At 42.3% G+C, this 25,730-nt stretch overlaps 1 protein-coding gene across 1 annotated transcript in view; it reads right to left on the bottom strand.

The window, feature by feature from the left end:
- The window catches only part of thsd7ba (thrombospondin, type I, domain containing 7Ba), a 273,568-nt gene that overhangs the window by 129,190 nt on the left and 118,648 nt on the right, over window positions 1-25,730 (bottom strand). Inside the window, exons 5-7 of the mRNA XM_055230668.1 lie at window positions 15,081-15,329; window positions 12,387-12,556; window positions 2,568-2,726 (exon numbers count right to left, since the gene is read on the bottom strand). Coding sequence (XP_055086643.1) covers window positions 2,568-2,726; window positions 12,387-12,556; window positions 15,081-15,329 — 578 coding nt within the window. The remainder of the gene's footprint in view (window positions 1-2,567; window positions 2,727-12,386; window positions 12,557-15,080; window positions 15,330-25,730) is intronic.

Raw genomic sequence — 25,730 nt, 5'->3', positions numbered from 1 at the left:
ACCAAAAGCTCAGTAGGGTGCATAGGAAGTCTTTCATATCCCTCTCTCCTCTATCCCAGGACTCAGAGCAAACAGGTGTGCTCCTTCCCTTTATTCTGTCTATTTTCATCCACTCGAATTTATACATGTCCTACTTCTACAAGAGCATGCATCCACTGCGCCAGCCATTTTTCAACAATAATTACCTCAAAAAACTCACACTGGCCCCTCTTGTCCTCGCCTGCTTTGTCATTCCTCCGCTAGCTACTACTTTATCAATTTTCATGTTGCTCGGACACAAAACAATATTGTTGAAACTTTCAAAACATGAAGCAGTCGCATAATATGAACATTTATGTGCGTAAGGGCTAGCAACTTTGTAAATAACAACATGCAGAATAAAGATTGACAAGGAGACTAGCTTAGGGCAGTTATACAAATGCTAGAGTAGTAGATGAATAGATACAAGGCAAACATCTAGTTCCTATAAAAAAATAAATACATAAAAACATTTGATATTCCTTTAAAGAAAGTGGAAAATCATGAGTAACTGACATACACAAGGTAATGAGAATCACCGCCATTGTCATAAGGGTTGTATTATTTTGCATGGGACTGCCGATCTTGACAGCAAATCAGTTCTATAGGGACCACAAAACCATTTTAATGTGTTATAATGAACACAAATCAACCTACCCAGATTTTTTAGGCAAAACTCTTTCTGAATTCCCATTGAAAAGAATGGGATTTACGCTTAACCAGAAGTGCGACTACAAAGAAAAAGGAGAAAGTGGGCAGGGTGCAATACGGTCAATACATAGAGTTCTGACCGCGAATATCATAGCAACCAAAGAGCCAATTCGGGGCAAGGTTGTTGAAAGTAACGCCCCTTTCCATCCCCACATGGAGCATGCACTTGGCAACGCTGTCAATCAAACGTGTTGCTAATGCTAGTGGAAGTGACCTCGGGAAAAGGAGGTGCCTGATAGGTCTGTTATTAGTGTTCATATCTTAATTTACAGACAAAAAAGCAAAATAAAAATTCCAGGATCATGTAAAGCGCGTTAATATGAACAGAGCAAAATGAACACTCACTGCAGCTGTTGCAGAGCGCACGGGACAATTTTTCAATGTAAAGTGAATTGGAACTAGAGTCAATGGAACTGGAAGCATGCCCATGATCACTTCCTATTTTAAGGCGGTGGACAGAAGGTTAGCTATGCCCATTTATATATACAGTCTATGGGTCAATACCAACTGGCAAAACATGTTATAATAATCAGATAACTTTATTCATCCCAAGGGGCGATTCAGCAAGCAGCTATCGCTCAGAAAAGTAAAAAAAAAAGCACAACCATTCATAACCAGTACAACAATACGTTCTTAGTGCCAAGGAGTGGGTGTGTGGAAAACAAAAATAATATATGACAAAATGAAACAACAAAAGGAAGAAAAAAATCAGTAAGGACAGTATTGAATAAGCTGATTTCTATGGCAAATGTTGTTTTAGACTTATTCTCGAATGTTTTGTCCTTGGCCAAGCAGAAGCGTTTTGTACTGACTTTGTACTGAGCATATGAATGTATTGTTGCGCTGTTTTCTGGTAGTTAATGTCTACCCAGCTCGAATATAACTGCACCACTGGACTGAGTAAATAACCTTACATAATCCAATTTGCTGCTAATAAAATGATCTAAAATGCTAATTCTGCATTCATAGCTCCCTTAATTAACTTCTTTTATGACCCTAAACCATAAAAACAGTTTCCAGAAAGTGATTTTTTAGCATTAAATTATGTTTCCAATGTTACTACACTAATGTTAATGTATGTAACTCTGGAGAAAATATTGGTAACACTAACAATAACTACAACTTAATATGCCTTAATAGTATGAACAAGTATGAACAAATGCTTGCTTAATAATGACCAAACAGTTTATTAAAGGCCCTATATTACGCTATTTTCTGATCTATATGATAATGTTGTTTCCTCATTGCAAACATACCTGGAGTTGTGTTTTTTTTCATTCACACATGTTTAACACGCAAATCCTGTATATTTTGTCTGTGTTCTTCTCTCAAACAGAAAACATTGTTCTACCTTGTGATGTCACGTAGTGACATCAGGAACTGCCCCACTGTGTTTTTAAAGCCCATACACCTTCACTAGAATGATTTTGATGATTTCACCCCTGGAATTGCCCATTTCTATTAAACAAAAGGTAAAAGGTAGGTGTTGACTTGAAAACTACTGTTTCATGACATCGCAAAGTGGAACAGAGCATTTGGAGATTTGGAGATGTAGACAGACTAGTAATAAAGGATTAGACAAACATGAGTGAATGAAACAGAATACAACTCTGGGAATATTTTTGCCCAATATAGGACCTTTAAAAATGATTCAGACTTTGTAACTACTTCATTAGGGTTTAAGAGGGTATTCATTAAGTAGTTAAGCCTGAATAAACTATCTGATCATTGTAAATTAAGTCTTTGTTTATGTTAGGTGTTACCAAAATATCCATACTTATTGTATTACGACTTCATTGCACATTCAAAACCATATTACCAACTTGAAGCTGTCTCACCTTTCTTTCCCTGTGGCTCTTTGCAGTTATCGTAGAGGCAGGGGCCCCAGTCTGACCAGGGGGAGAGGCTGCAGTGATGTTGGCAGGGTATGGAGCAGCTCTGGACAGCAGGAGGAGGCTCTTCAGCTCCACACAGTCCAGCACTCACCGGCCTGGACACTGAACAAACAACAGGGGCATATAAAGGTCACCACAGAGAAGGATGAAGGTCAAGCTGTAACAAGGTGCTGAGAAAAACAAGACTTGTGAGAATCCAGTGTTGTGTGTATAAGAGCGGGCCATATTATATCTCTGGTGAAAATTCTTGATATGAGGGGATGATGGGAAATTTGGAATATTATGATATAATTGAGCATTCGCTGGCACTGATTCTCCTCAGTTGCGAGAGGAGCGAGACATAGATCATGGCTAATTGCTACTGCTTAAGCCTAGAGCGCATTAAACACTGACTGTGGAGGCTAGAGAGGGTAAAATATCTAATAATGAAAGAGATAAGACATGACAAGTGGAAGCAGAAATTATAGCTATTACTTATAACTTAAATAGTTTAAAAAAAAAAAAAAAAAAGTAAGTACACATATCATAAAAGCAACTATGTTTGTAATCCTTGAACCGTCCAGGTATGGTACATAGCAAAAAAGAACTTCAATTCTGTCAACTGGACAAAAAACAAGGAAACGGTTTGAGAGGGGGGTTAAAGAGGCAATTTTTGTTCAGAAAGACAATCCATCTTTGAACAGGAATGGGGGCTTAGATATCAGTTACCTTCTCCTTTAATATTTAACTTCATCCTCAGACTTAAAGCAAAATAAGAAAAACAATAATGATAGCCTAGATTCTAATAGGTGTGAGAGCCTAGACCATTATGCAAAGTATGACTCAGACACAGTTCACACTTAGTGTAGTTCAATAAGCATAGCTAACAAACATAAACTGTGAACAAATAGGCGTGTTAGTTTCAGTGTAGTTAGCTCCTCCCTTCACACAGATAAAGCAATGTCCACCAGTAATCTGACCAGAACTGAAGAAGCGATTTGGATGAGAGGCAAAACGTCTGCACTCTAAAACTTTTGTCTAGTTGACAGAATTGAATTTCTCTTTTGCTATAAAAGCAACTGGGTAAATAGCTTCAGTTGTTTTCAATTCTATGTTTTCTCAAATAAATCACTACACATGTTTTTGGGCCATATCACCCTGCCCCAGTGTGTACCTCAACATGTATCATCCATGGGTTTCAGGTGAGAGCATATTACCCTGTTTAATTCACAGTGGCTTGTTTTCAAGTTGTTCTCAAGCTATTTTGCTATGTTAAGTTTTGATAGGTGCATCTCAGGCATATTTGGAAATGAACATTCCTTCTCTGTGTGTAGAACATTTTGCCCCTCACTTCTGAGTGGAGTGTTAATGTAATACATGTTTATAAATCTGATGTCTATCCTTATGCAACCATTTCACTTTGTCAATTAGGACTAACACAACATATACAGACTAGTTATTGTTTATGGGTGCATTTGTGGCATTTGCATATGGTGTATTCACTAAGAGCTTTTAATGCATTTACCTGATGGAAGTAGTCTTCTTAATGGTATGTTTTTTCATTTAGGGCAGCTCGCAATGCAAAAAAGCAAGTACTTACTGACAGAAAAAAGCCAAAGTTTTCTTATTTATTGTAGCATAAAGGCTCAAAGGAACATTACGTGAGTGTAGTGCAGTGGTTCTGTGAATAAACCGCTGCTGAACCAAGAAATATAGTGGCGAGGGACACAGAGGGGACAATCCCACTTGGAGCAGATCACAGCCAGTGCAGACAGCCTTACAGCGAACGAACAGAAACGGCTCCAGTCACAACAGTGATTTATTCAATATAATATTCCATTTTGATGCACCTCTGCACATCATTTAGCAGCAAATTTCCATTTAAATGAGCACTCCGGATAGAAATCCCCTAAATGTCCAGCGTGCATTTTGTCGCTCTCCAAAAGTAATTTAACATGGTGTTTGATCTCCTTTGAGAAAATCAGATACTAGTTTCAACTAGTGGAGAGTAAATTACACTGCTTTGCTAAATGTGAAATGCAATATGAATGATATTGGATAAATAAAAGACATGTATTATGATGGAACTGGGACATTCTTAAAAGATCAATGTGGTTTTACTGTGATATTGTTGTAAAAAAGGTGAACAAATAAAAGGTGAACCAAAAACAAATTTAATCAGAACTAAAAAAGACTATTGGGCGCTATGTATGTTTTTGGAAGTTCCAAAACCTTGTTGTTGTTGTTTTTTTTTTAAATATATATAGTGCTTTCCAATATTATATATATATATATAGCGCTTTTCACATCAAGGAACAACATACCCATTCACACACACATTCATACACAGTGTACGCAGAGTGTTAAATGTTAAGTGCAGTTAAGTGCGAGTAGCGAACAGCATTAATCTGTGAGAGCTGGAAACGCACCATCAACCTGTGAGTTTGCTTTACCAATGATGTTTATGTTGAGAGCGAACTGCCAACCTTGAGATCAGTGGACGAACACTACTAACGGAGCTACTGTTGACCTTCCATTCTCCATGGACATGTTGTTGTTCTGCTTGGAAGGTTCCACAAAATAGAAAAAAATAAAAATAAAATAGCAATGTCCATAGAGACCATATTGGCAATAAAACACATAGAATTTAATAAATATGTTTAGACAAGTGATGAACCATCCACCAGAAAACTTACTTAGTGTTCCAATAAATCATTGTCAACTGATTTCTTAGGAATGAATCTGGACTAGACCTGGACTAATGTAAAACTAAAATGAAAACTAAACAAAGAATATAGCATGGACAAGTATGTTCTATATAAGCCTAGCATGCGCACACTATGGTTCATACATAGATCTGCCACAATGAGATTCAGCATATTTGGTCGACAATTCCAATTTCAATGCAAACCCTTTCCTTGTTTTCACATTAGATAAGTGAAGGACCAAATAAATTGAACAAAATTACTTTTTAAATTGTGTAGTTATTAGATAAGGGATGCCTCATAATTATTAAAGTGAACTTGTAATGAGTTCAGTACTTAATTTAAGTGATAAATGAAACGGTTTTCTCAGAATCATTTAAAATTCCAAACATTTTAGTTTTGGGGTTCTGCAGCTTTTTGATTGAGGTTAAAATGTGGAACTGTTAAGAAAAAAAAGAAGAAAAAAAAGTGTGGAGTTGTAGCAGCATGGGGCATGTTTTGATCCAAAAAGCCTCCATAGTTAAAGTTGTGAAAAGCAAAAAAAAGTTTTTTTTGAATCATGTTAGAAACAAATTTGACATGGTGTAGAAATAACTAAAGACAGAATCACATGTTTCATTTACTTGTGCATGTTAAGGGTACACTATGTAACTTTTCTGGTGGAGGGTCTGTCACCTGCTTTCTCTCAAATGTTCCACATAGGCCTGTTGCTATGAATCCTATATTGGCTTATCATTATAACAAACAATATTTTTGGGGGGTTAACATTTATTGTTTGTACATTTTCTTTGTGCTATTGGAACATTTTTGGTTATTCTTTTGGCTATATGATAAGGTTTAAACTGCACTTTAGTACTTTAAGGCAAGGCAAGGCAAGTTTATTTGTATAGCACAATTCGTACACAAGGTAATTCAAAGTGCTTTACAGAATAAGAAAGACATTAAAATCACACAGATCAAAACATAAATAATCACCCAATCTGCAACTCTCTCACCCACTCGTTTGCACCCTTTAAAAACTCTCTCTCGCACTCTTTAAACACTGTCTTGGTCAGTTTAAGAACTCTCCCATTACTTTACAAAAAACTTTCCTGTCACTTCTCAAATACTTTCCTGTCACTTTACTATGTCTAATAAAAGTCCATCAGTCCATGTTTCTTCTGTCATCATAAAATTACCATTAAAGGAGAAGAGTGCAGAATAAAAACCTTTCAGTCGTATGCACAGCTAAACAGAACTGTTTTGAGCCTGGATTTAAATATTGTCAAAGTAGAGGCCTGTCTCACATCTTCAAGAAGACTATTCCAAGTTTTAGCTGCATAAAACTGAAACGCTGATTCCCCATGTTTAGTCCTAACTCTGGGTACCAGCAGGAGGTCGGTCCCTGCAGTCCTCAAATTGCGAGATGATTCAAATGGCACTAACATGTCAGAGATATACTTTGGACCTAGGCCATGGAGAGACTTATACACAAGCAGAGCTGCTTTAAAGTCTATTCTTTGAGCTACAGGAAGCCAGTGCAGAGACCTGAGCACAGGACTTATGTGCTCGTACTTCCTGGTTCTAGTCAGGACCCGAGCAGCAGCGTTCTGGATGTACTGCAGCTGTGTTAAGACTTGTTTGGAGAGGCCAGTGAGTAGGCCGTTACAGTAGTCTAACTTTAACATGCCAACTAAGTACTAAAGTGTTTCATTTTGCTATATAGTATTTTAGCTCATGATATTCTAACAATATAGTACATTCTGAATAGTTTTTGTAGTTTAAATCTGCTCTTGGATTATTGTGTCAGTGGTATAAATTAGTTTCAATATTATCATTTATCGTCTAGTTCACATGTGTCAAACTCAAGGCCCGCGTGCCAACTGTGGCCCTTCACATTATTTTATGTGGCCCTCGAAAGGGTAAATTAAAAGGTATAATGGTCTTAAAATGTCATATTACCAGGAGATACACAGTTACACAGTCATATATTTACATCTAGGCAAATTCCATCCATCCATCCATTTTCTTCCGCTTATCCGGGGCCGGGTCGCGGGGGCAGCAGTCTAAGCAGGGACTCCCAGACTTCCCTCACCCCGAACACGTCCTCCAGCTCCTCCGGTGGGACCCCAAGGCGTTCCCAGGCCAGCCGAGAGACATAGTCCCTCCAGCGTGTCCTGGGTCTTCCTCGGGGCCTCCTCCCGGTGGGACATGCCCAGAACACCTCCCTAGGGAGGCGTCCAGGAGGTTTGCCAGAATCTCTTTGAGGCCGTCCGATAGTCCTCCTCCATGGCCTCCCCGAACTCCTCCCAACCCCGAGTTTTTGCCTCTGTGACTGCCCGAGCCGCGGCACGCTTGGCCTGCCGGTACTCATCAGCTGCCTCAGGAGTCCCACGAGCCAACAAGGCTCGATAGGACTCCTTCTTCAGCTTGACGGCATCCCTTACTTCCGGTGTCCACCACCGGGTTCGTGGATTGCCGCCGCGACAATAGAGGTGGAGAACATGGCCCACTCGGAGTCCATGTCTCCAACCTCCCCCGGGATCAGGGAGAAGCTCTCCCGGAGGTGGGAGTTGAAGACCCCCCTGACAGAGGGCTCCGCCAGACGTTCCCAGCAGACCCTCACAATACGCTTGGGCCTGCCAGGTCTGTCCGGCTTCCTCCTCCGCCAGCGGATCCAACTCACCACCAGGTGGTGATCAGTTGACAGCTCAGCCCCTCTCTTCACCCGCAAATGGGTAAATTTGGGTAGGCAAATTCATATGCAATATTTGTAACCAGAATAAGTAATAAATACAGAAACATTGAATTAACAAGTTAAAAAAGTAGTTAGATTTATTTTACATCTGGCCCTTTGAGAGCAGTCATTCTGGTGTGAAAATGTGTTTGACATCCCTGGTCTAGTTACTCTAGTTACAGCACTATATCAAACTTCAAAATGTGTTATCGTGACAGGCCTAGATCCACAGTGTGGCAATAAACACATTTTTAGTGATATATTTTTGTGCTAGTTAGAAATCAATGAAATCAACTCTGATAGATCTCATGAGCTTCATTTCACATCTTAAAATACTACTAATATTAAACATCTTTATGTCATTTTGTTGAATGTGGAGCTACAGTGTGGTTCCTTGTCACCAGTTACTTATGCCACATCCCATTTTCAGCACTAGTGTTTGTAAAGGTCAGTAATTCAGTGGAGATCCCTTGGGTAAATACGTGTGAAATCAATGTTTTGCTGTTTTTAGCAAGTCATCTCTCCAGGCGCAGCTCTGTGGTCAACTGTAGGTCATGGTTCACACTTGGCTTGTGGTAGTAATAAAAAACAGTGCCGAACATCAATTCCTAAAATGCACAGGGAATATGAGTCAAATAGATGATGAGAAAAAACAGATCTGCGCCGGAGTTCTTTGGAGCGTCACATTGTGGTGCTATTAAAATAATGTCTGAAAAAGGTCTTGACCCTCAAACGTCATCCTGTGGAGTTCCAAAGAACTGCGGTTTCTGTCGTTTTTTCTTTTCTTTTCAAAAATGTTTGTTTTTGGACCCAGCACATAAGACTGTCAGGATAATTACTATTCTGACTTGTCACTCAATTTATGAATGACAAGAAACAATATATTGTGGGCCTAAATATTTATTGTGAGTACTTTTTCTTTGCAAAAGAGGTGAGGTGAGGTGATTTGAGCTGTGGTGGGGTGAATAATTCCCTTTTATGGCTAATTATTGGTACATTCTGCTGTTTATTTGTTGCAGCTCAAGACTTTTAAAGAAACAATCAATTTAAAAATGGTTTACTTGTCATGGATCATGTTTTGTTCCATTGTTTTCCTTGTTTTAGCTTGCCTTATTTCTATAGTTCATATCCTTGGTGTTTTTATTTGACATGTGCTTTTGAGTTTCACTTCCTGTCTGTTGATTGGCTGCCCCACCCTGATGTGTTTTACCTGTACCTTGTTTCCTGGTTTATTTTAGCCTCATGTTTCCCCTTGTCTTTTGTTGGTGCATTGTCACTGTCTTGTCCTTCTGTGAGTTCATTGTTGTGATTTCTTGAGCTTTGAGTTTGGACTATTTTGGTTCCTGTATTATTTATATCTTAATTGGTGGCATAAAGTAGTTTTAATATTATCGTTCACCGCAGTATTTCTCTGTATCGATATATTCAAAATATTTTATTGAGACAGGTCTACCAGCAGTGCAGTCACGACATTTATGCGATGTGCATGTCTCTACCAGTACAAACACATGATAAATCACCTGTATTTATGACCTACCCTAAACTCCATTAACACTCTACATTTAACCTTTGAGTCATACCCCTGCTCTGTTTTCTCATAAGCACCCCCCGAGGCCCATGCCAAAAACTGCAGTGTGCAAAATGTGCTGTCTAAAGCTTAAATCAAACATACTTTTTATAGTCAGTAATTTACAATGGCTTCTCCTCCCTTTATAGCATATTGATGGTGGTCAGCCTGACATGCTTATTGAAAGAAATTTGTGGGTTAATTTGTTTTTCAATTATTTTTCTGATGTGAACTGGACAGCCCTATGCACTGCTAACATTGTTATAGATTTCTGGTGCTGTTCAGTTTTATGCTACAACAGGGCTTTTGCACACAGCCCTGAGTTTGAAGTAGATGAGTGCCTCTCAAACTTTTCACAAAATGTACCAAATTAGAAGTACATTGCAAAGAATATATGCAAACAGCTCTAAGATTAGACTAGACCATAGATTGGAGTTAAACCAGGAGAACTAAACCATCTAATCTAATCTAAACCAATTAAACCAACAGTGACTTAAAAAATCATGTTCATAAATAATACTAAATCAGGCCTAATTTGACTTCATGCTTGAAAAAAAACTAGCAGCCATCCTCTAAATCAGGGATGTCAAACACATTTTCACCGAAGACCACGTCAGCAAAGTGGCTGCCTTCAAAGGGCCAGATATAAAATAAATATAACTACTTTTTAAACTTGTTAATCAACTGTTTCTGTATTTATTGCTTATTCAAGTTACAAATATTACATGCATTTGCCTAGATGTAAAAATTTGGCTGTGTAACTGCGTAAATCCTGATAAGATGACATTTTAAGACCATCATACCTTTAAATTTACCCTGTTGAGGGCCACATAAAATGATGTGAAGGGCCAAATTTGACCTGTGGGCCTTGAGTTTGACACGTGTGCTCTAAAAAATATTATCCATCGATTCATTTTCCTATGCTTATTGAAGACCAGGTTGTGGGGGCAGCAGCCTAAGCAGGGATGCCTAGACTACCCTGACCCCAGACACTTCCTTCAGCCCCTCTGGTGGGACCCCAAGGCATTCTCAGGTTAGCCGAGAAACCACCCAGCATGTCCTGGGTCTCCCCCAGGGCGCTTTGTGTATAAAGATTTACTACATAGAGGGATTATTTTTTTTAGAAGCATGCACTACTTTTTGTTTTCTCAACTTTTCTTTCTAAACTGCCACTTGGCTGATCTAAACCTATGATAAATATTTAGCTAACAAAGGTCTCCCACCAAACTAAGAAACAGCTCTAAAAAACATGAAATTCTGCATGTAGTCTATATAACATTTTAAAACTACAACAGAACTAGCCAATTAAGTAGCTAGCAGAACTACAGTACAACAGGAATAATTACACTGGGTTACAAAAAAAAAAAAAAAAAATTTTGAAAGTTGTCTATGTTTTTTCAATTAAATTAGGGCCATTTTGCACCGCTGAATCCGAAAATGACATCCATTTTTCTCAATCAGGTCAGGTTTTTATGCTAATTTGATTTAGAAAAATCAGATCTTCTGACTAAATTAATTACATTTTTGTGACATTATCAGTTGATTTTCGTTAATTTCATCCAGAAAATGTTTTAGGAGAAAAAAAATGTTTTCTAACAGAATGTATTAATTAAATGTTAACATTATGTTAATTGATAAAGGTAAGTACATGTAAATTGAACGTTACATTCTCAGGAAACCATGACAATCTCCTGGTTTCCCCCTCTGTCTCTCTCTCTCTCTGTCTCTCTCTCTCTCTGTCTCTCTCTGTCTCTCTCTTCTCTCTCCTCGTCTACTGACGCAGATACTCAGTGCATGACTTGCATACGCTGTGTGGCGCCCAAGCTTTATCCTGGTCACCAAGTTTAATACCAAAATAAGCATGGTAAGCACATTTCATGAAACTTGTGACTTGATTGCTGTTTTGCAAGATCTTCTAGTCGAAGCCATTTCATTCACTTGCAATATATATATATATATAAAAAAACAAACAAGTTAGTCGTAAGTTGGCACATGCAAAATCTTCAGAATTCGTTTATTGCGAGAAATATAAAAGAATTTTGCATCATATGATGTGAAAATACCCGTACGCAAACAAAATTGTCAAAACACAAATATGTAGCTTAGTTCAGAAAGTTGACCTGATTGAGCAAAACCAATGTGATTTTTGGATTCAGCACATCAAAATTGTCCTAAATTAGCTAAAAAATCTTAAACAATAAATTTGGTGTTGACCAGTGTTATTGCTTGAAACTTCCTAATACCACAAGCAGCATACAATTGCATCCATAATGGCAGAAGTGGGCAACAGTAGCTCAGTTGGTAGAGTATCCACTGATCCTAAGGTTGGTGGTTTGAATCCCACTGTCGATGTAAAAATCAGTGGTAGAGCTGTCAGATTCATTGACCCACAGGCTGACGGTGCAATTCTAGCTCCCTCAAATGAATACTTTTTTTGTGTCCTTGGACAAGACACTTAACCTCCTCCACCTCATTTCCAGTGTCTGGGTAAACTGGTGTATGAATGTGTGTGCGTATGTGGTTCCTTGATGTAAAGCGCTTAGAGTGCCTTGAAGGTAGAGTTATATAAACATGAATTATGCCATCCTTCATCTACAAGAAACAAAGATACTTCAATGTTGAGCAAGTATAGCTGCAGAACTGCGCTGTGCTAAACCACTATTACCACAAAGTTGCTCCAGCTGCAGCTTTAATTCTTGCCAACGCTTGATCTGTGAAAATGTGGAGCACCTCTTTACATGGCATTTGCTTGCAGTGCGCCTTGGGTCAGACATAACAGAGGCATTTTCTCTTACCCTCCTTCCTGTGATGTGGGGTAGAGTCATCGGGGATTTGAACACAGTAGGTCTTCCTCGTCTGGATGCCTGCTCCACATAGCGCACTGATGTTAGCCAAGCGTTTGTCCTGCTGGCTTAGCAAAGCAGAGATACCACACTCTCCCCAGTCTGTAGTCCGCCACTCAAACCTTAAAAACATATCAAATTTGCGGTCAAATTGTGATTAGGGTTGTCACCATATCAAATTATTGTGTTAAGGTTTATGTAAGGAAAAAAATTTAAAACTTTAGAAATTGCAAAGCAAAGTGAATGTGACATAAACAGACTTTTGATTTAGGCCTGTGTTATGGAGTGTAGATTACCAATTTTATTTTGCTCCTAAAATTCTCCTGATTATTTTGTGATCTGCTCACTAGCTTGGCAGTTTCAGAATATGAATTTATCCCTGCTTAGCCAAACATATTGTAGCATTCTGGTGCAAGGAAACACGTGAATCCTTTTCTGGGTGACCATAACCCATGCCAAAATCACAGCAAAACAGCAGTGTTCTTAACCATAGACTGTATAACGAAGTAGACTAAGGAAGTGTGACGTCACCCATAGCGTTTGGCTCCAGTCAAATGAAGCTCATCGAGGCTAGCAGTTATAGGGGAGAATTTGGACGCAAATTTCATATTAGGAATTCTGACTGCAGGTTTCATAGCAACCAAAGAGCCAATCCTGAGCGAGGCTGTTGAAGGTAACGCCCCTTCCTGCACCGCTCCCGCAGCTGTTGCTAATGCCAGTAGGAGCGACCTCTGGAAATGAAGGCGCCTGTTATTACTGTTCATATCTTGATTTACAGACACAATAGCGAAATAAAAATACCAGGATCATGTAAAGCGAGTTAATACGGACATTTTAAGACCAACATGATGAGGCTCACAGTAGCGCTTACAGAGAGAGGGGCGACAGTTTTATAATGTAATGTGAATTGGCCAGAGTCAGTGGAGCCAGAAGTCTATAGTCTAACTTGTTGGCTTAGCAACTACATGTCACATACAAAAGCAGTTACATTAACAGCAGCACATAAACATTAACAAGAACAACAAAAGGTGTCAACTCTGAGCTAAACACAAAATAGATCAGATCATTACAATATATCTGCATATGTTGGCGGTCTTCATATAGTCAAAACACGCATTGCTGAGTATTGGTAGTACAAAAGCAAAGTTTTAGTGCATAGAATGTTGAACAGTAGATAAAAGTCCTTGGCTGTCTGTTCTTGATTCCTTATTGTTTGGTATAAAAACAATAGATCACAATATGTTAGTCCCCTGCTGCAAAAGTTCTGAAGCAGAATATGTAATGTGAGGTAAGAGCAAAAAGTGGACTGATTACAGCGGTTAAGCCCTAATGTTTTCAGTGCAGGAGGCCCATTTGTTTATTTACACGCAACAATTCACAAATAAAATGATAAATGGGTGCGTTTAAAACTAAATTATGCATAGCTGTATATTTGCAGACTGCAGGGAAACAGCATAGGGCCTGCTACAGACAAAAGCAGTGGGGTATTTTTTTTTTTTTTTTTTTTTTTTAAAATGAAGCTGTGATGACTACTGTTATTTCCTAACTTGTGAGCAAATGTTTGGTTTCAGATATGGGAGGGCAGTGGTGCATAACGGAATAATATTTGCAGAGTTTACCACAACAACAGCCTGTAGTAATCTATCAAAAGCTTAATTTCTGTAATGAGTTTCTCTCCTAATCATGTAAATCCACTCCTCCGAGGCTATCTGTGTAGATTTAGCAAATAAAACAAAAAAATCTAACAGCGAGGGGGAGTAATTCTCAATCCAGCACTAAACCGTTTTACCTCAAATAGCCCCTAACAATGAGGTTCAAGTCGTTATTTGTTATCTAGGATGTCATGTTTTCAGGAAATCCCATCGGAATGCAATGTTATTTTGGGTGTTGCCAGATAATTGGGCTAATTTTACTCAAGTCGTGTTTGTTTGTCACCACAAGGCACCTGTCACAATTACTCAGAAAGAAATGAAATTCAGATTTGCAAACGCATTTTGAGATTGTGATGATAAACACTCAGGAAAAAACTAGGCCAGTCACGATGATTACTGTGTTGACTTATTGTTCAATAAAAAAAAATAGCTGGGAGAATATTTTGCAGGCTCAGTGGGGAATTTGCTATATTTTGTAGTACTTTTGGATGACTTATTATAGATACTAACTTATTTTTATTTGTTGCAGCCATTGACTGTATAAAGAAGTGGACTAAGTGAGTGTGACGTCACCCATAGCGTTCAGCTCCAGCCAAATGAACATTGTTAAGACCAAAATGACAAGGCTCACTGCAGCAGTTACAGAGAGAGGGGTGACCATTTTTTCAATGTAAAGTGAATTGGAGCCAGAGTCGATGGAGCCGGAAGAGCAGCCATGATCACTTCCTATTAGGAACGCGACAGCTAGCAGGTCAGCTACATCCATTCATATATACAGTCTATGGTTACAGTTCATGTTTTTTTTTTTTTATGATATGGTACACTTTTATTTGTAAAATATTTTATGGCAATTATCCCACGTTAGGGTTGTTGTGTCAGTAGTATTAAGTAGACTTATTATTATTAGCATTATTGTTTATCCTAATATAATCTGTAGCAATAAATATCAAAATTTGTTATCATGACAGATCTAGAACAATGCCTAATAAAGTACCTGGGGCAGTTTGGTAGTAAGTCTCCTAAAATGTTACAAGCCTCCTTCTCTTCCAGGGCAGGACACTGGTTGCCCCCAGCGACAGGCATTTGGGTCATGGTCCGTGTTCGAATTCTAAAACCAGGAGAAAGGTCAGAAGAGCGGCAGGTTTTAGAGCAGGGACTCCACGGCGACCAATCAGACACCAGGCAGGGTCGGGGCATGACACAGGACTGGAAGGTGACAGGGGGGGTGGTCTTGGAGCACAGGCTGAAGAGAGAGAACACATGGGCTCTAATTAGATTACACTGATATAAATGTCACAAAAGAAAATTGAATTCTGTGAACTGGACAGTTTTATTTTTTTACAAAGTTGAAGGGAGGGGCTAACTACAGTGAAACTAACACAAATTGTTGTTTACAGTAAGGAATATCTGTTATTAGTTAAGTCAATTAAACTAAATTAAACTGTGAATAGATATAAATGTGTTAAATCTTTGTAAATGTTTTTGGGCTAAAACAATGCTAATAGTATGTTACTATTACTATAAAAAATGTCCAATTATGTCATGTCAAGTTGGTTTAGAAAGAAATATGAGTGATCCCTGAGCGATCAAAACAACAATAATATAAACCCAAACAAATGATAATTGACTACTTGTGCTTTTATTTTTTATTTGTCAGACCTTTATAAACACTTTAGAGCCCTGGTCGATCTTGAACTAAGATATACCAAAATAAAGTCACCACCTGGATTTAACGAAGCAAATAGGTTGGGGCTGCTGCAGTTGGTCAGGTCTAGGTTCAGCAACAGTCTGTGCTCAAAGAATGAGGTCAGCTGACTACCTGAATATACTGAATGAACAGGTTAATCCATCAAAGGATTTTTTTCTTCCCTGATGGTACGGGCATATTCCAAGATGACAATGCCAGGATTCATCAACCTCAAATTGTGAAAGAGTGGTTCAGGGAGCATCAGATGTCATTTTCACACATGGATTGACCACCACAGAGTTGGGATGTACTGGAGAAGGCTTTGCACAGCAGTCAGACTCTACCATCATCAATGCAAGATCTTGGTGAAAAATGAATGCAACACTGGATGGAAATAAATCTTGCGACATTGCAGAAGCTTATTGAAACAATGCCGCAGCAAATGTGTGCCGTAATCAAAGCTAAATTAGGTCCAATGAAATATTAGTGTTTTTTTCTTTTTTGTTTTTTTGGTGGCGACATTTTTTTTGGCCAGGCAGTGTATAGGTTTAAAAGAAGGAAAAAAAAAGAAACACAGGATCACTTTCTAATTCAGCATCCTGGAAAATGGGCTGTTTTGGCCAAAGGGATTACAATATGGACTACTACTGTAGTCCAGGCAGGACACAGTGAACCTATACATTGTCTCCTTAAAATAAGAAGGTTCTGTCTGAATTCTGAGCACTTCTGAGATTTTTAGGTTTAAAGTTTTGACCACTTGTATAGTAGAAATAAAAGAGGAAATACACTTATTTAATGGCACCCTCAGCGGAGTCTAAGTTGAGAAATTGAAATTTGTAAAAGTGGGTGTTCTGGGAAGTGGTAATTTAGAATGTTCTATCTACAAAACATGACAAAATAAGAACTTGTTCCAACATTTTAATAAAACTATATGGTACACATTTAAAAGTCAAAAGTGAAAACATCTTTACAACATTAAACTTGTCAGCATGACATGTATATGATTATAAACATAAGATAATGCATAGCAAATATTTCAGCATTACCTATATATGACTGTAAACATCCCTCCCTGAACCACCACCTTAACGTGGTGGAGGGGTTTGAGTACTCGAATGATCCTGGGAGCTATGTTGTCAGGGGCTTCATGCCCCTGATAGTTTCACCCATGGCAAACAGGTCCAGGGGGACGGGTCAGACTAAGAGGTTCAAAAGCCTTCCATGTTGCGTACAAGACCAAGGCCAGTTACGTCACCCGGACTGGGTGCTCGCCAGCGACTGCCTGGTGGTCGGGCCTTTCCCCACGGAGCCCGGCCGGGCTCAGCCCAAAGGAGCAACGTGGGGCCGTCGTCTTGTGGACCTACCACCTGCGAGAGGATCCTTGGAAGGCTGGAGCAAAGAATCTGGACCGCAGTTGAAGGTGGGAGCCTCGGCGACCGGATCTCTGGAGACATGGAATGTCACCTCTCTGGGGGGGAAGGAGCCTGAGTTTGTGCGGGAGGTTGAGCAATAGATATAATCGGCCTCACCTCCATGCGCAGCTTGGGCACAGGAATTCAACTCCTTGAGAGAGGCTGGACTCTCCATTTGTCTGATGTTGCCGCGGGGAGAGGCGGCGAGCTGGTGTGGGCTTGCTTATTGCCTCACAGCTCAGCCGCCTCGTGTTGGAGTTCACCCCGGTGAACGAGCGGGTCTGCGCCTTCAGGTCAGGGACAGGTCTCTCACTGCTGTGGCGGCCTACGGGCCAAACAGCAGTACAGAGTACCTGGCCTTCTTGGAGTCCCTGGGGGGGGACAGCGCACCAACTGTGGGCACTGTTGTTCTCCTGGGGGACTCGAAGGTGGGTAATGACACTTGGGGGGGAGAGGGGCAGAGCAGTCATCCGATCACAACCTGGTGGTGAGTTGGATCTGCTGACAGAGGAGGACAGACCTGGCAGGCCCAAGTGTATCGTGAGGGTCTGCTGGGAACGTCTGGTGGAGCCCTCTGTCAGGGGGGTCTTCAAATCACACTTCCGGGAGAGCTTCTCCCAGATCCTGGGGGAGGCCTGGGACATGGATTCTGAGTGGGCCATGTTCTCTGCCTCTGTTGCCAGCACGGCTGCTCGTAGCTGTGGTCGCAAAGTCTACGGTGCTTGTCGAGTCAGCAACCCCCGAACATGGTGGTGGATACCAGAAGTAAGGGATGCCGTCAGGCTGAAAAAGGAGTCCTATCGAGCCTTGTTAGCTTAAGTACTGGCAGGCCAAGCGTGCTGCGGCTTGTGCTGTTGCGGTGGCAAACTGCTTCTATAACATGCTTACTGTTAAAAACCGGACCAAACTCATAAAAGTAACACACATAGCTGCTAAAATCATAGGACTCCCCACACCCAATCTCACAGATCTAAATAATCGGGCTATTGGATGCTTTGCACTCTCCATAATACAGGACTCCACTCACCCCCTCCATGACCAACTAATTCCTCTGCCTTCAGGACGGAGGTATAGGGCGATCAGGTGCAGGAGGGCACGGTTTGGTAGAAGCCTGATCCCAGCAGCCATTGCCTTCTTAAACAATAGGCCCTGCTGAGGCATAATGTCTGTTTTCGTAATGTGTTTATGTGACTGTCATGTTTGGCATTTATCTGTGTATACGTCAGACGTGCTCTGTGTATGTGGAAAGGAATCCCCCCCTGGGGACAATAAAGTAAATTCTAAAGTCTAAAACTCCGGGTTAGGAGGAGTTTGGGGAGGCTATGGAGGAGGACTATCGGATGGCCTCAAAGAAATTCTGGCAAACCGTTCGACGCCTCAAGAGGGGGAAGCAGTGCTTCACCAACACTGTTTACAGTGCGGGCGGAGAGCTGCTGACCTCAACTGGGGATGTTGTTGGATGGTGGAAGGAATACTTTGAGGATCTCCTCAATCCCACGGTCACGTCTTCCGAGGAGGAAGCAGAGACTGGGGACACAGAGATGGACTCGTCCATCACCCTGGCTGAAGTCACTGAGGTGGTTTGGCAAGCTCCTCGGTGGCAAGGCCCCGGGGGTGGATGAGATCCATACCGAGAATCTTAAGTCTCTGGATATTGTGGGGCTGTCTTGGCTGACACGTCTTTGCAGCATCACATGGCGGTCAGGGATGCTACCTCTGGACTGGCAGACCGGGGTGGTGGTCCCTCTTTAGGAAGACCAGAGGGTGTGTTCCAATTACAGGGGAATCACACTCCCCAGCCTTCCCGGTAAGGTCTATTCCAGGGTACTGGAGAGGAGAATCCGACCGATAGTTGAACCTTGGATTCAGGGCTGCCCTTTGTCACCGGTTCTGTTCATTGTACATGGACAGAATTTGCAACCGAGTGTGAAGCAGCTGGGATAAGAATCAGCTCCTCCAAATCCGATGCCATGGTTCTTGACCGGACAAAGGTGACTTGCCCTCTTCAGGTGGGTCAATCTACATTTACCAGTCAATCTACGTTCCTACCCTCATCTATGGTCATGAGCTCTGAGTAATGACCGAAAGGACAAGATCACGGATACAAGCGGCCGAAATTAGCTTCCTCCAGGGAGGCTGGGTGCTCCCTTAGAGAGAGGGTGAGGAGCTCAGTCACACAGGAGAAGCTCAGAGTAGAGCCACTGCTCCTGCAGGTTAAGAGGAGCCAGCTGAGGTGGCTCAGGCATCTGCTCAGAATGCCTCCTGGACACATCCCTAGGGAGGTGTTCTGGCCTTGTCCCACTGGGGGGAGGCCCTGGGTAAGACCCAGGACATGCTGGAGGGACAATGTCTCTCGGCTGGCCTGGAACGCCTTTGGGGTCCCACCAGAGGAGCTGGAGGATGTGTCTGGGGTGTGGGAAGTCTGGGAGTCCTTGCTTAGCCTGCTGCCCGCCACGACCCGGCACCGGATAAGCGGAAGAAAATGGTTGATTGGATGGATTGTAAACATAAGATAACAAACAGGCAAATAATTTTAATGATGTTTTTAATGTTGTTTAGTTGTTTGTTGGTTTGTTTGTCTTTTTTTTTTTTTTCATATCAGCTGTTTTGATCCAGCTCTAATCCAAAAACATTTTAGATCAGATTGGTTTTATGATTTGATATGCAGAATACTCAATGTCACCTCTTGAGACCCAATCCATCTCGTTTTGGAATAGTTACTAGTTTGTGTTTACATATTTTACAGTATATTATTATATTTTAGTTTATTGTAAACAAAATCTAAATGTTTTGGGAATGAAAGAGATAAGCAAAAAACATTACAACCAAAAAGCATTATGGTCCAACACTATACTGCTGGCTATAACCATAGTCTATGGCTATATAAGCCTATTAACATTAAAGTAACAAATATGATCAAAATTCAGTCATAAATAAAAGTTACTGGATATTAATTTGTTTATCTGAAATTGGGGATGAAATGTCCTTTTTATACAACAAAAGCTGTTTTCTGTTAGAGAACAAGGCTTAAATGGCAACATTCCAGAACTGTGATTGGTCAATTTAAATTGATTTTGTGTTCTGATTGGTTCAGGCAGATAAAACTTTATAACACCAAGGGAACCATCAAAAATGCATCTGTTTTTGCTCATAAAGTGCTCAGAAAAGCATCAAACTCCATAAAACTTTGATATAGTGTATAGTGTGTACCCAGGAGTAAGAATTTATGAATAACTCAATTTTGACAAAAAGTTAGATAGACCCTTATAATTCTAATGGGACAACATGCAAGTCATTCTGTGCAGCTACAGTAATACATTTCTTTCTCCACAGAGATGCCATTGCTTTGCCTTAATGTTTTCCCAGAAAAATGTTGAAGTCACTTGTTCACAAAGCTGACCTGTAACCTGGCCTGGTAGGCACACCTGCTTTTCTCCATGATGATAGACAATTTTAAATGGCTGCACTGTTAATGCCATGATGTGGAATATTCAAGGCAACATAATATTACTATGGCAACAGGCACATACATAGTGCATACTGATAGGTATGTCAAGTTGATTGTTAATGTCATGATATCTTAAAAATACAGACCTGGGCTGACAGTGAGTGAATCCTGTTACTATAATTGACATAAACTGAGTGAAATACCATATCCCTCGAGAGTTGACAGCCTCATACAAGCTGCATAAACATTTGACCTCTATAATAGCTGTGACATCAACATGCAGAGTACATGGATTTAGCTGACAAAAAGACAGAAACACATCAACAGTTATCCAATTACAGTTTTTGTTGTTTCATTTGGACACTTTTAATTAGTTTAGATTATTAAAATGAGAACAAAGCTCATCCCAGAATCCAACAATGTAATTAGAGGAGCAGTATGATGCATGGGCCAGGTGGGAAATCCTTCTTCACAAGCTCCAGTCTCACGTCTCAGTAAATAGTGTGATAACAAGGCTGTGCAGTGTAGACTCTGAGTTAGAAATTACAAATGCTAAATCTATTCAGCCAATATTATAAAGCTTTTTAATCTCAGCTGTGTATACTTATTGCGTTTGCTTCGTTTATGTTGATTTAAATAGTGAAATATTTAGAGGGCTTTGAATTGCCAGCGTATTGAAGATCTGTTACAATACAATACTGAAGTTTTGTGATATAAATAGGACTTAATATGTCTACACTGCTTATTTTTGGTGGTAATCCCAAAAGGCTCGATCTGAAAATAGCGCACAGGTATTAAAGATGGAGTACTTGATTTTCACACCGCAGAGAGAGAAAGTAGGTATGTAAATCTTGCCCTTAGCTCTCACAAAGCATTTAAACAAACTGAACTTCATTGTTGGGCACCAGTGGTGGAGCGTAAAAAGGAAAAGTGGTAAAGTACTGTACTTAAGTGAACATTTTAGGTATGTGTACTTTACTTGAGTACATTTTAAAGTGGATACTTTTTTACTTTTATTCCACTAAATTTGTGAGAAGGTATCTGTACTCTTTACTCCACTACATTTTTAACTGAACTGAAAAGTGAAAGTATTTTTTATTATTGTTTGAGACCTGCTGAAAAGCCTGAGGGGTTTATTTTTATCAGTTCATAATTTGAGCAAACACAAATATACAAAGAAAAACAGCAAGAAAAAAACATGCTGGGTTTTTTTTTTTTTTTTTTTTTTTTCTGTTTGGTTCAGTTGTTTCTGTTGATCAAAATTCAGCACAAAATCACTACCTTTGAAGATTTATTAGCTCTCAAAATCTGCTTGAAATACTTAAGCTGATTTCTCCATGTGATACTTTTACTTGAGATTTGTTTTTTTTGCTCTTTACTTATTTAAGTAACAATATTGAGTACCTTTTCCACTACTATTGGGCATGTACCCAGCTTTACAACAGCTTTTTCAGACAATGTTTTCTACTAACATTTAATTATGCTAGATCATTGGGACCGGGCAAACAAAACCCTGGCCAATTACAGCTACTTTACTTTATTAGCATGTTCAGTAGCCTTCAGAAGTGGCATTTTACTTAAAATGGATAACATTGAAGGGTTGATCTGGCATCGAAAGGCTCCTAATATTGTCCTTTATCTTTAAGAGAGAGATTGTGTGCTCATGTGTGCAGCTTTCTGTGTCAAAATCATCCAAATACCAGGTTAGTGCAGAGAGTGGAGGGGAGCACTTGACATTTAGCTTCGCCGTGCCGTGCTGCCAGGCTAACACGGAGGAATAACAGCAGATTCCACATAATCTGCAAATGATTGAATAAATAAGTACCATCAGTAAAATAAAACTCATTATGTGACTGCACATCCCAACTGCGCTCATATCGCTTGAATGGAATCAAGAACTGCACATGGAGAAACATTTGCAATTTATTTTTCTGTATTTTAGAGTTCTGTTTAGTGTATAATATTAGTATTTTTTCTAAGAGATTTTCATGTGCATATGTTTGAAAATGGCATTGCCACAGTGGAAGGAGTGTTACCCATAAGTTTGAGGTTTTGGGTCTGCATATAATCAGTGTTCTTGATTGAGCAAGACACGTCACCCAGAAGCCCCCATGGATAGAGAAACAGCGAGGCCAGTTACGTCGCCCGGACTGGCGTTACCGGGGCCCCACCCTGGAGCCAGGCCTGGGGTGGGTGCTTGGCAGCGAGCGCCTGGTGGCCGGGCCTTTCCCCACGGGGCCCGGTCGGGCCCAGCCCGAAGGAACGACGTGGGGCCGTCCTCCCGTGGACCCACCACCTGCGGGAGGAGCCATGAGGGGCAGGTGCGGAGAGATCCGGGTGGCAGTCGAAGGCGGGGACCTCGACGACCGGATCTCCGGACATGGAGACTAGCTCTGGGGACGTGGAATGTCACCTCGCTGGGGGGGAAGGAGCCTGAGCTTGTGCGGGAGGTTGAGCGTTACCGGCTAGATATAGTCGGCCTCACCTCCACGCACAGCTTGGGCTCTGGAACCCAACTTCTTGAGAGGGGTTGGATTCTCCATTTCTCTGGCGTTGCCCGCGGGGAGCGGCGGCGAGCTGGTGTGGGCTTGCTCATTGCCCCACAGCTCAGCCGCTGCGTGTTGGGGTTCACTCCGCTGAACGAGAGGGTCACGTCCCTGCGCCTTCGGGTCGGGGACAGGTCTCTCACTGTTGTGTCGGCCTACGGGCCAAACAGCAGTGCAGAGTACCCGGCCTTCTTGGAGTCCCTGGGAGGGGTACTAGACAGTGCACCAACCGGGGACTCCGTTGTTCTCCTGGGGGACTTCAACGCCCATGTGGGTAACGACAGTGACACTTGGAGGGGCGTGATTGGGAGGAACAGCCTCCCCGATCTGAACCCGAGCGGTGTTTTGTTATTGGACTTCTGTGCTAGTCACAGCTTGTCCATAACAAACACCATGTTCGAGCACAAGGGTGTCCATCGGTGCACATGGCACCAGGACACTCTAGGTCGGAGGTCGATGATCGACTTTGTTGTCGTGTCATCTGACCTCGGACCGCGTGTCTTGGACACTCGGGTGAAGAGAGGGGCTGAGCTGTCAACTGATCACCACCTGGTGGTGAGTTGGATCCGCTGGCGGAGGAGGAAGCCGGACAGACCTGGCAGGCCCAAGCGCATTGTGAGGGTCTGCTGGGAACGTCTGGCGGAGCCCTCTGTCAGGGGGGTCTTCAACTCCCACCTCCGGGAGAGCTTCTCCCTGATCCCGGGGGAGGTTGGAGACATGGACTCCGAGTGGGCCATGTTCTCCACCTCTATTGTCGCGGCGGCAATCCACGAACCCGGTGGTGGACACCGGAAGTAAGGGATGCCGTCAAGCTGAAGAAGGAGTCCTATCGAGCCTTGTTGGCTCGTGGGACTCTTGAGGCAGCTGATGAGTACCGGCGGGCCAGGCGGGCCAAGCGTGTTGCGGCTCGGGCAGTCACAGAGGCAAAAACTCGGGGTTGGGAGGAGTTCGGGGAGGCCATGGAGGAGGACTATCGGACGGCCTCAAAGAGATTCTGGTAAACCGTCCAACGCCTCAGGAGGGGGAAGCAGTGCTTCACCAACACTGTTTACAGTGCGGGTGGAGAGCTGATGACTTTGACTGGGGATGTTGTCGGGCGGTGGAAGGAATACTTTGAGGATCTCCTCAATCCCACTGTCACGTCTTCCGAGGAGGAAGCAGAAACTGGGGACCCAGAGGTGGACTCGTCCATCACCCTGGCTGAAGTCACTGAGGTGGTTGGCAAGCTCCTCGGTGGCAAGGCTCTGGGGGTGGACGAGATCCGTCCTGAGTACCTCAAGTCTCTGGATGTTGTGGGGCTGTCTTGGCTGACACGTCTCTGCAACATCGCGTGGCGGTCGTGGACAGTACCTGTGGAATGGCAGACCGGGGTGGTGGTCCCTCTGTATAAGAAGGGGGACCGGAGGGTGTGTTCCAATTACAGGGGAATCACACTCCTCAGCCTTCCCGGTAAGGTCTATTCCAGGGTACTGGAGAGGAGAATCCGACCGATAGTCGAACCTCGGATTCAGGAGGAGCAGTGTGGTTTTCGTCCTGGTCGTGGAACACTGGACCAGCTCTACACTCTCCATCGGGTCCTCGAGGGCTCATGGGAGTATGCCCAACCAGTCCACATGTGTTTTGTGGATCTGGAGAAGGCATTCGACCGTGTCCCTCGTGATGTCCTTTGGGGGGTGCTCTGGGAGTATGGGGTCCGGGGCTCTTTGCTAAGGGCTGTCCGTTCCCTGTATGACTGGAGCAGGAGCTGTGTTCGCATTGCCGGCAGTAAGTCAGACCTGTTCCCGGTGCATGTTGGACTCCGCCAGGGCTGCCCTTTGTCACCGGTTCTGTTCATTATATTTATGGACAGAATTTTTAGGCGCAGCCAGGGGCCGGAGGGGGCCTGGTTTGGGAACCACAGGATTTCATCTCTGCTGTTTGCAGATGATGTTGTACTGATGGCTTCTTCGAGCCAGGACCTGCAGCAGGCACTGGGGCGGTTTGCAGCCGAGTGTGAAGCGGCTGGGATGAGAATCAGCTCCTCCAAATCCGAGGCCATGGTTCTCGACCGGAAAAAGGAGGTTTGCTCTCTCCGGGTGGGTGGTGAGTCTCTGCCCCAAGTGGAGGAGTTCAAGTATCTCGGGGTCTTGTTCACGAGTGAGGGAAGGATGGAGCGGGAGATTGACAGGCGGATCGGTGCAGCGTCTGCAGTGATGCGGTCGCTGTATCGGTCCGTTGTGGTAAAGAAGGAGCTGAGCCGGAAGGCGAAGCTCTCGATTTACCGGTCAATCTACGTTCCTACCCTCACCTATGGTCATGAGCTCTGGGTAATGACCGAAAGGACAAGATCGCGGATACAAGCGGCTGAAATGGGCTTCCTCCGCGGAGTGGCCGGGCGCACCCTTAGGGATAGGGTGAGGAGCTCGGTCACACGGGAGGAGCTCGGAGTAGAGCCGCTGCTCCTACACGTTGAGAGGAACCAGCTGAGGTGGCTCGGGCATCTGCTCAGGATGCCTCCTGGACGCCTCCCTAGGGAGGTGTTCTGGGCATGTCCCACCGGGAGGAGGCCCCG

This window comes from Periophthalmus magnuspinnatus, chromosome 21 (assembly GCF_009829125.3).
Source record: "Periophthalmus magnuspinnatus isolate fPerMag1 chromosome 21, fPerMag1.2.pri, whole genome shotgun sequence".
NCBI classification, from domain to species: Eukaryota; Metazoa; Chordata; class Actinopteri; order Gobiiformes; family Gobiidae; genus Periophthalmus; species Periophthalmus magnuspinnatus.
This window is presented reverse-complemented; position numbering and strand designations above follow the sequence as displayed.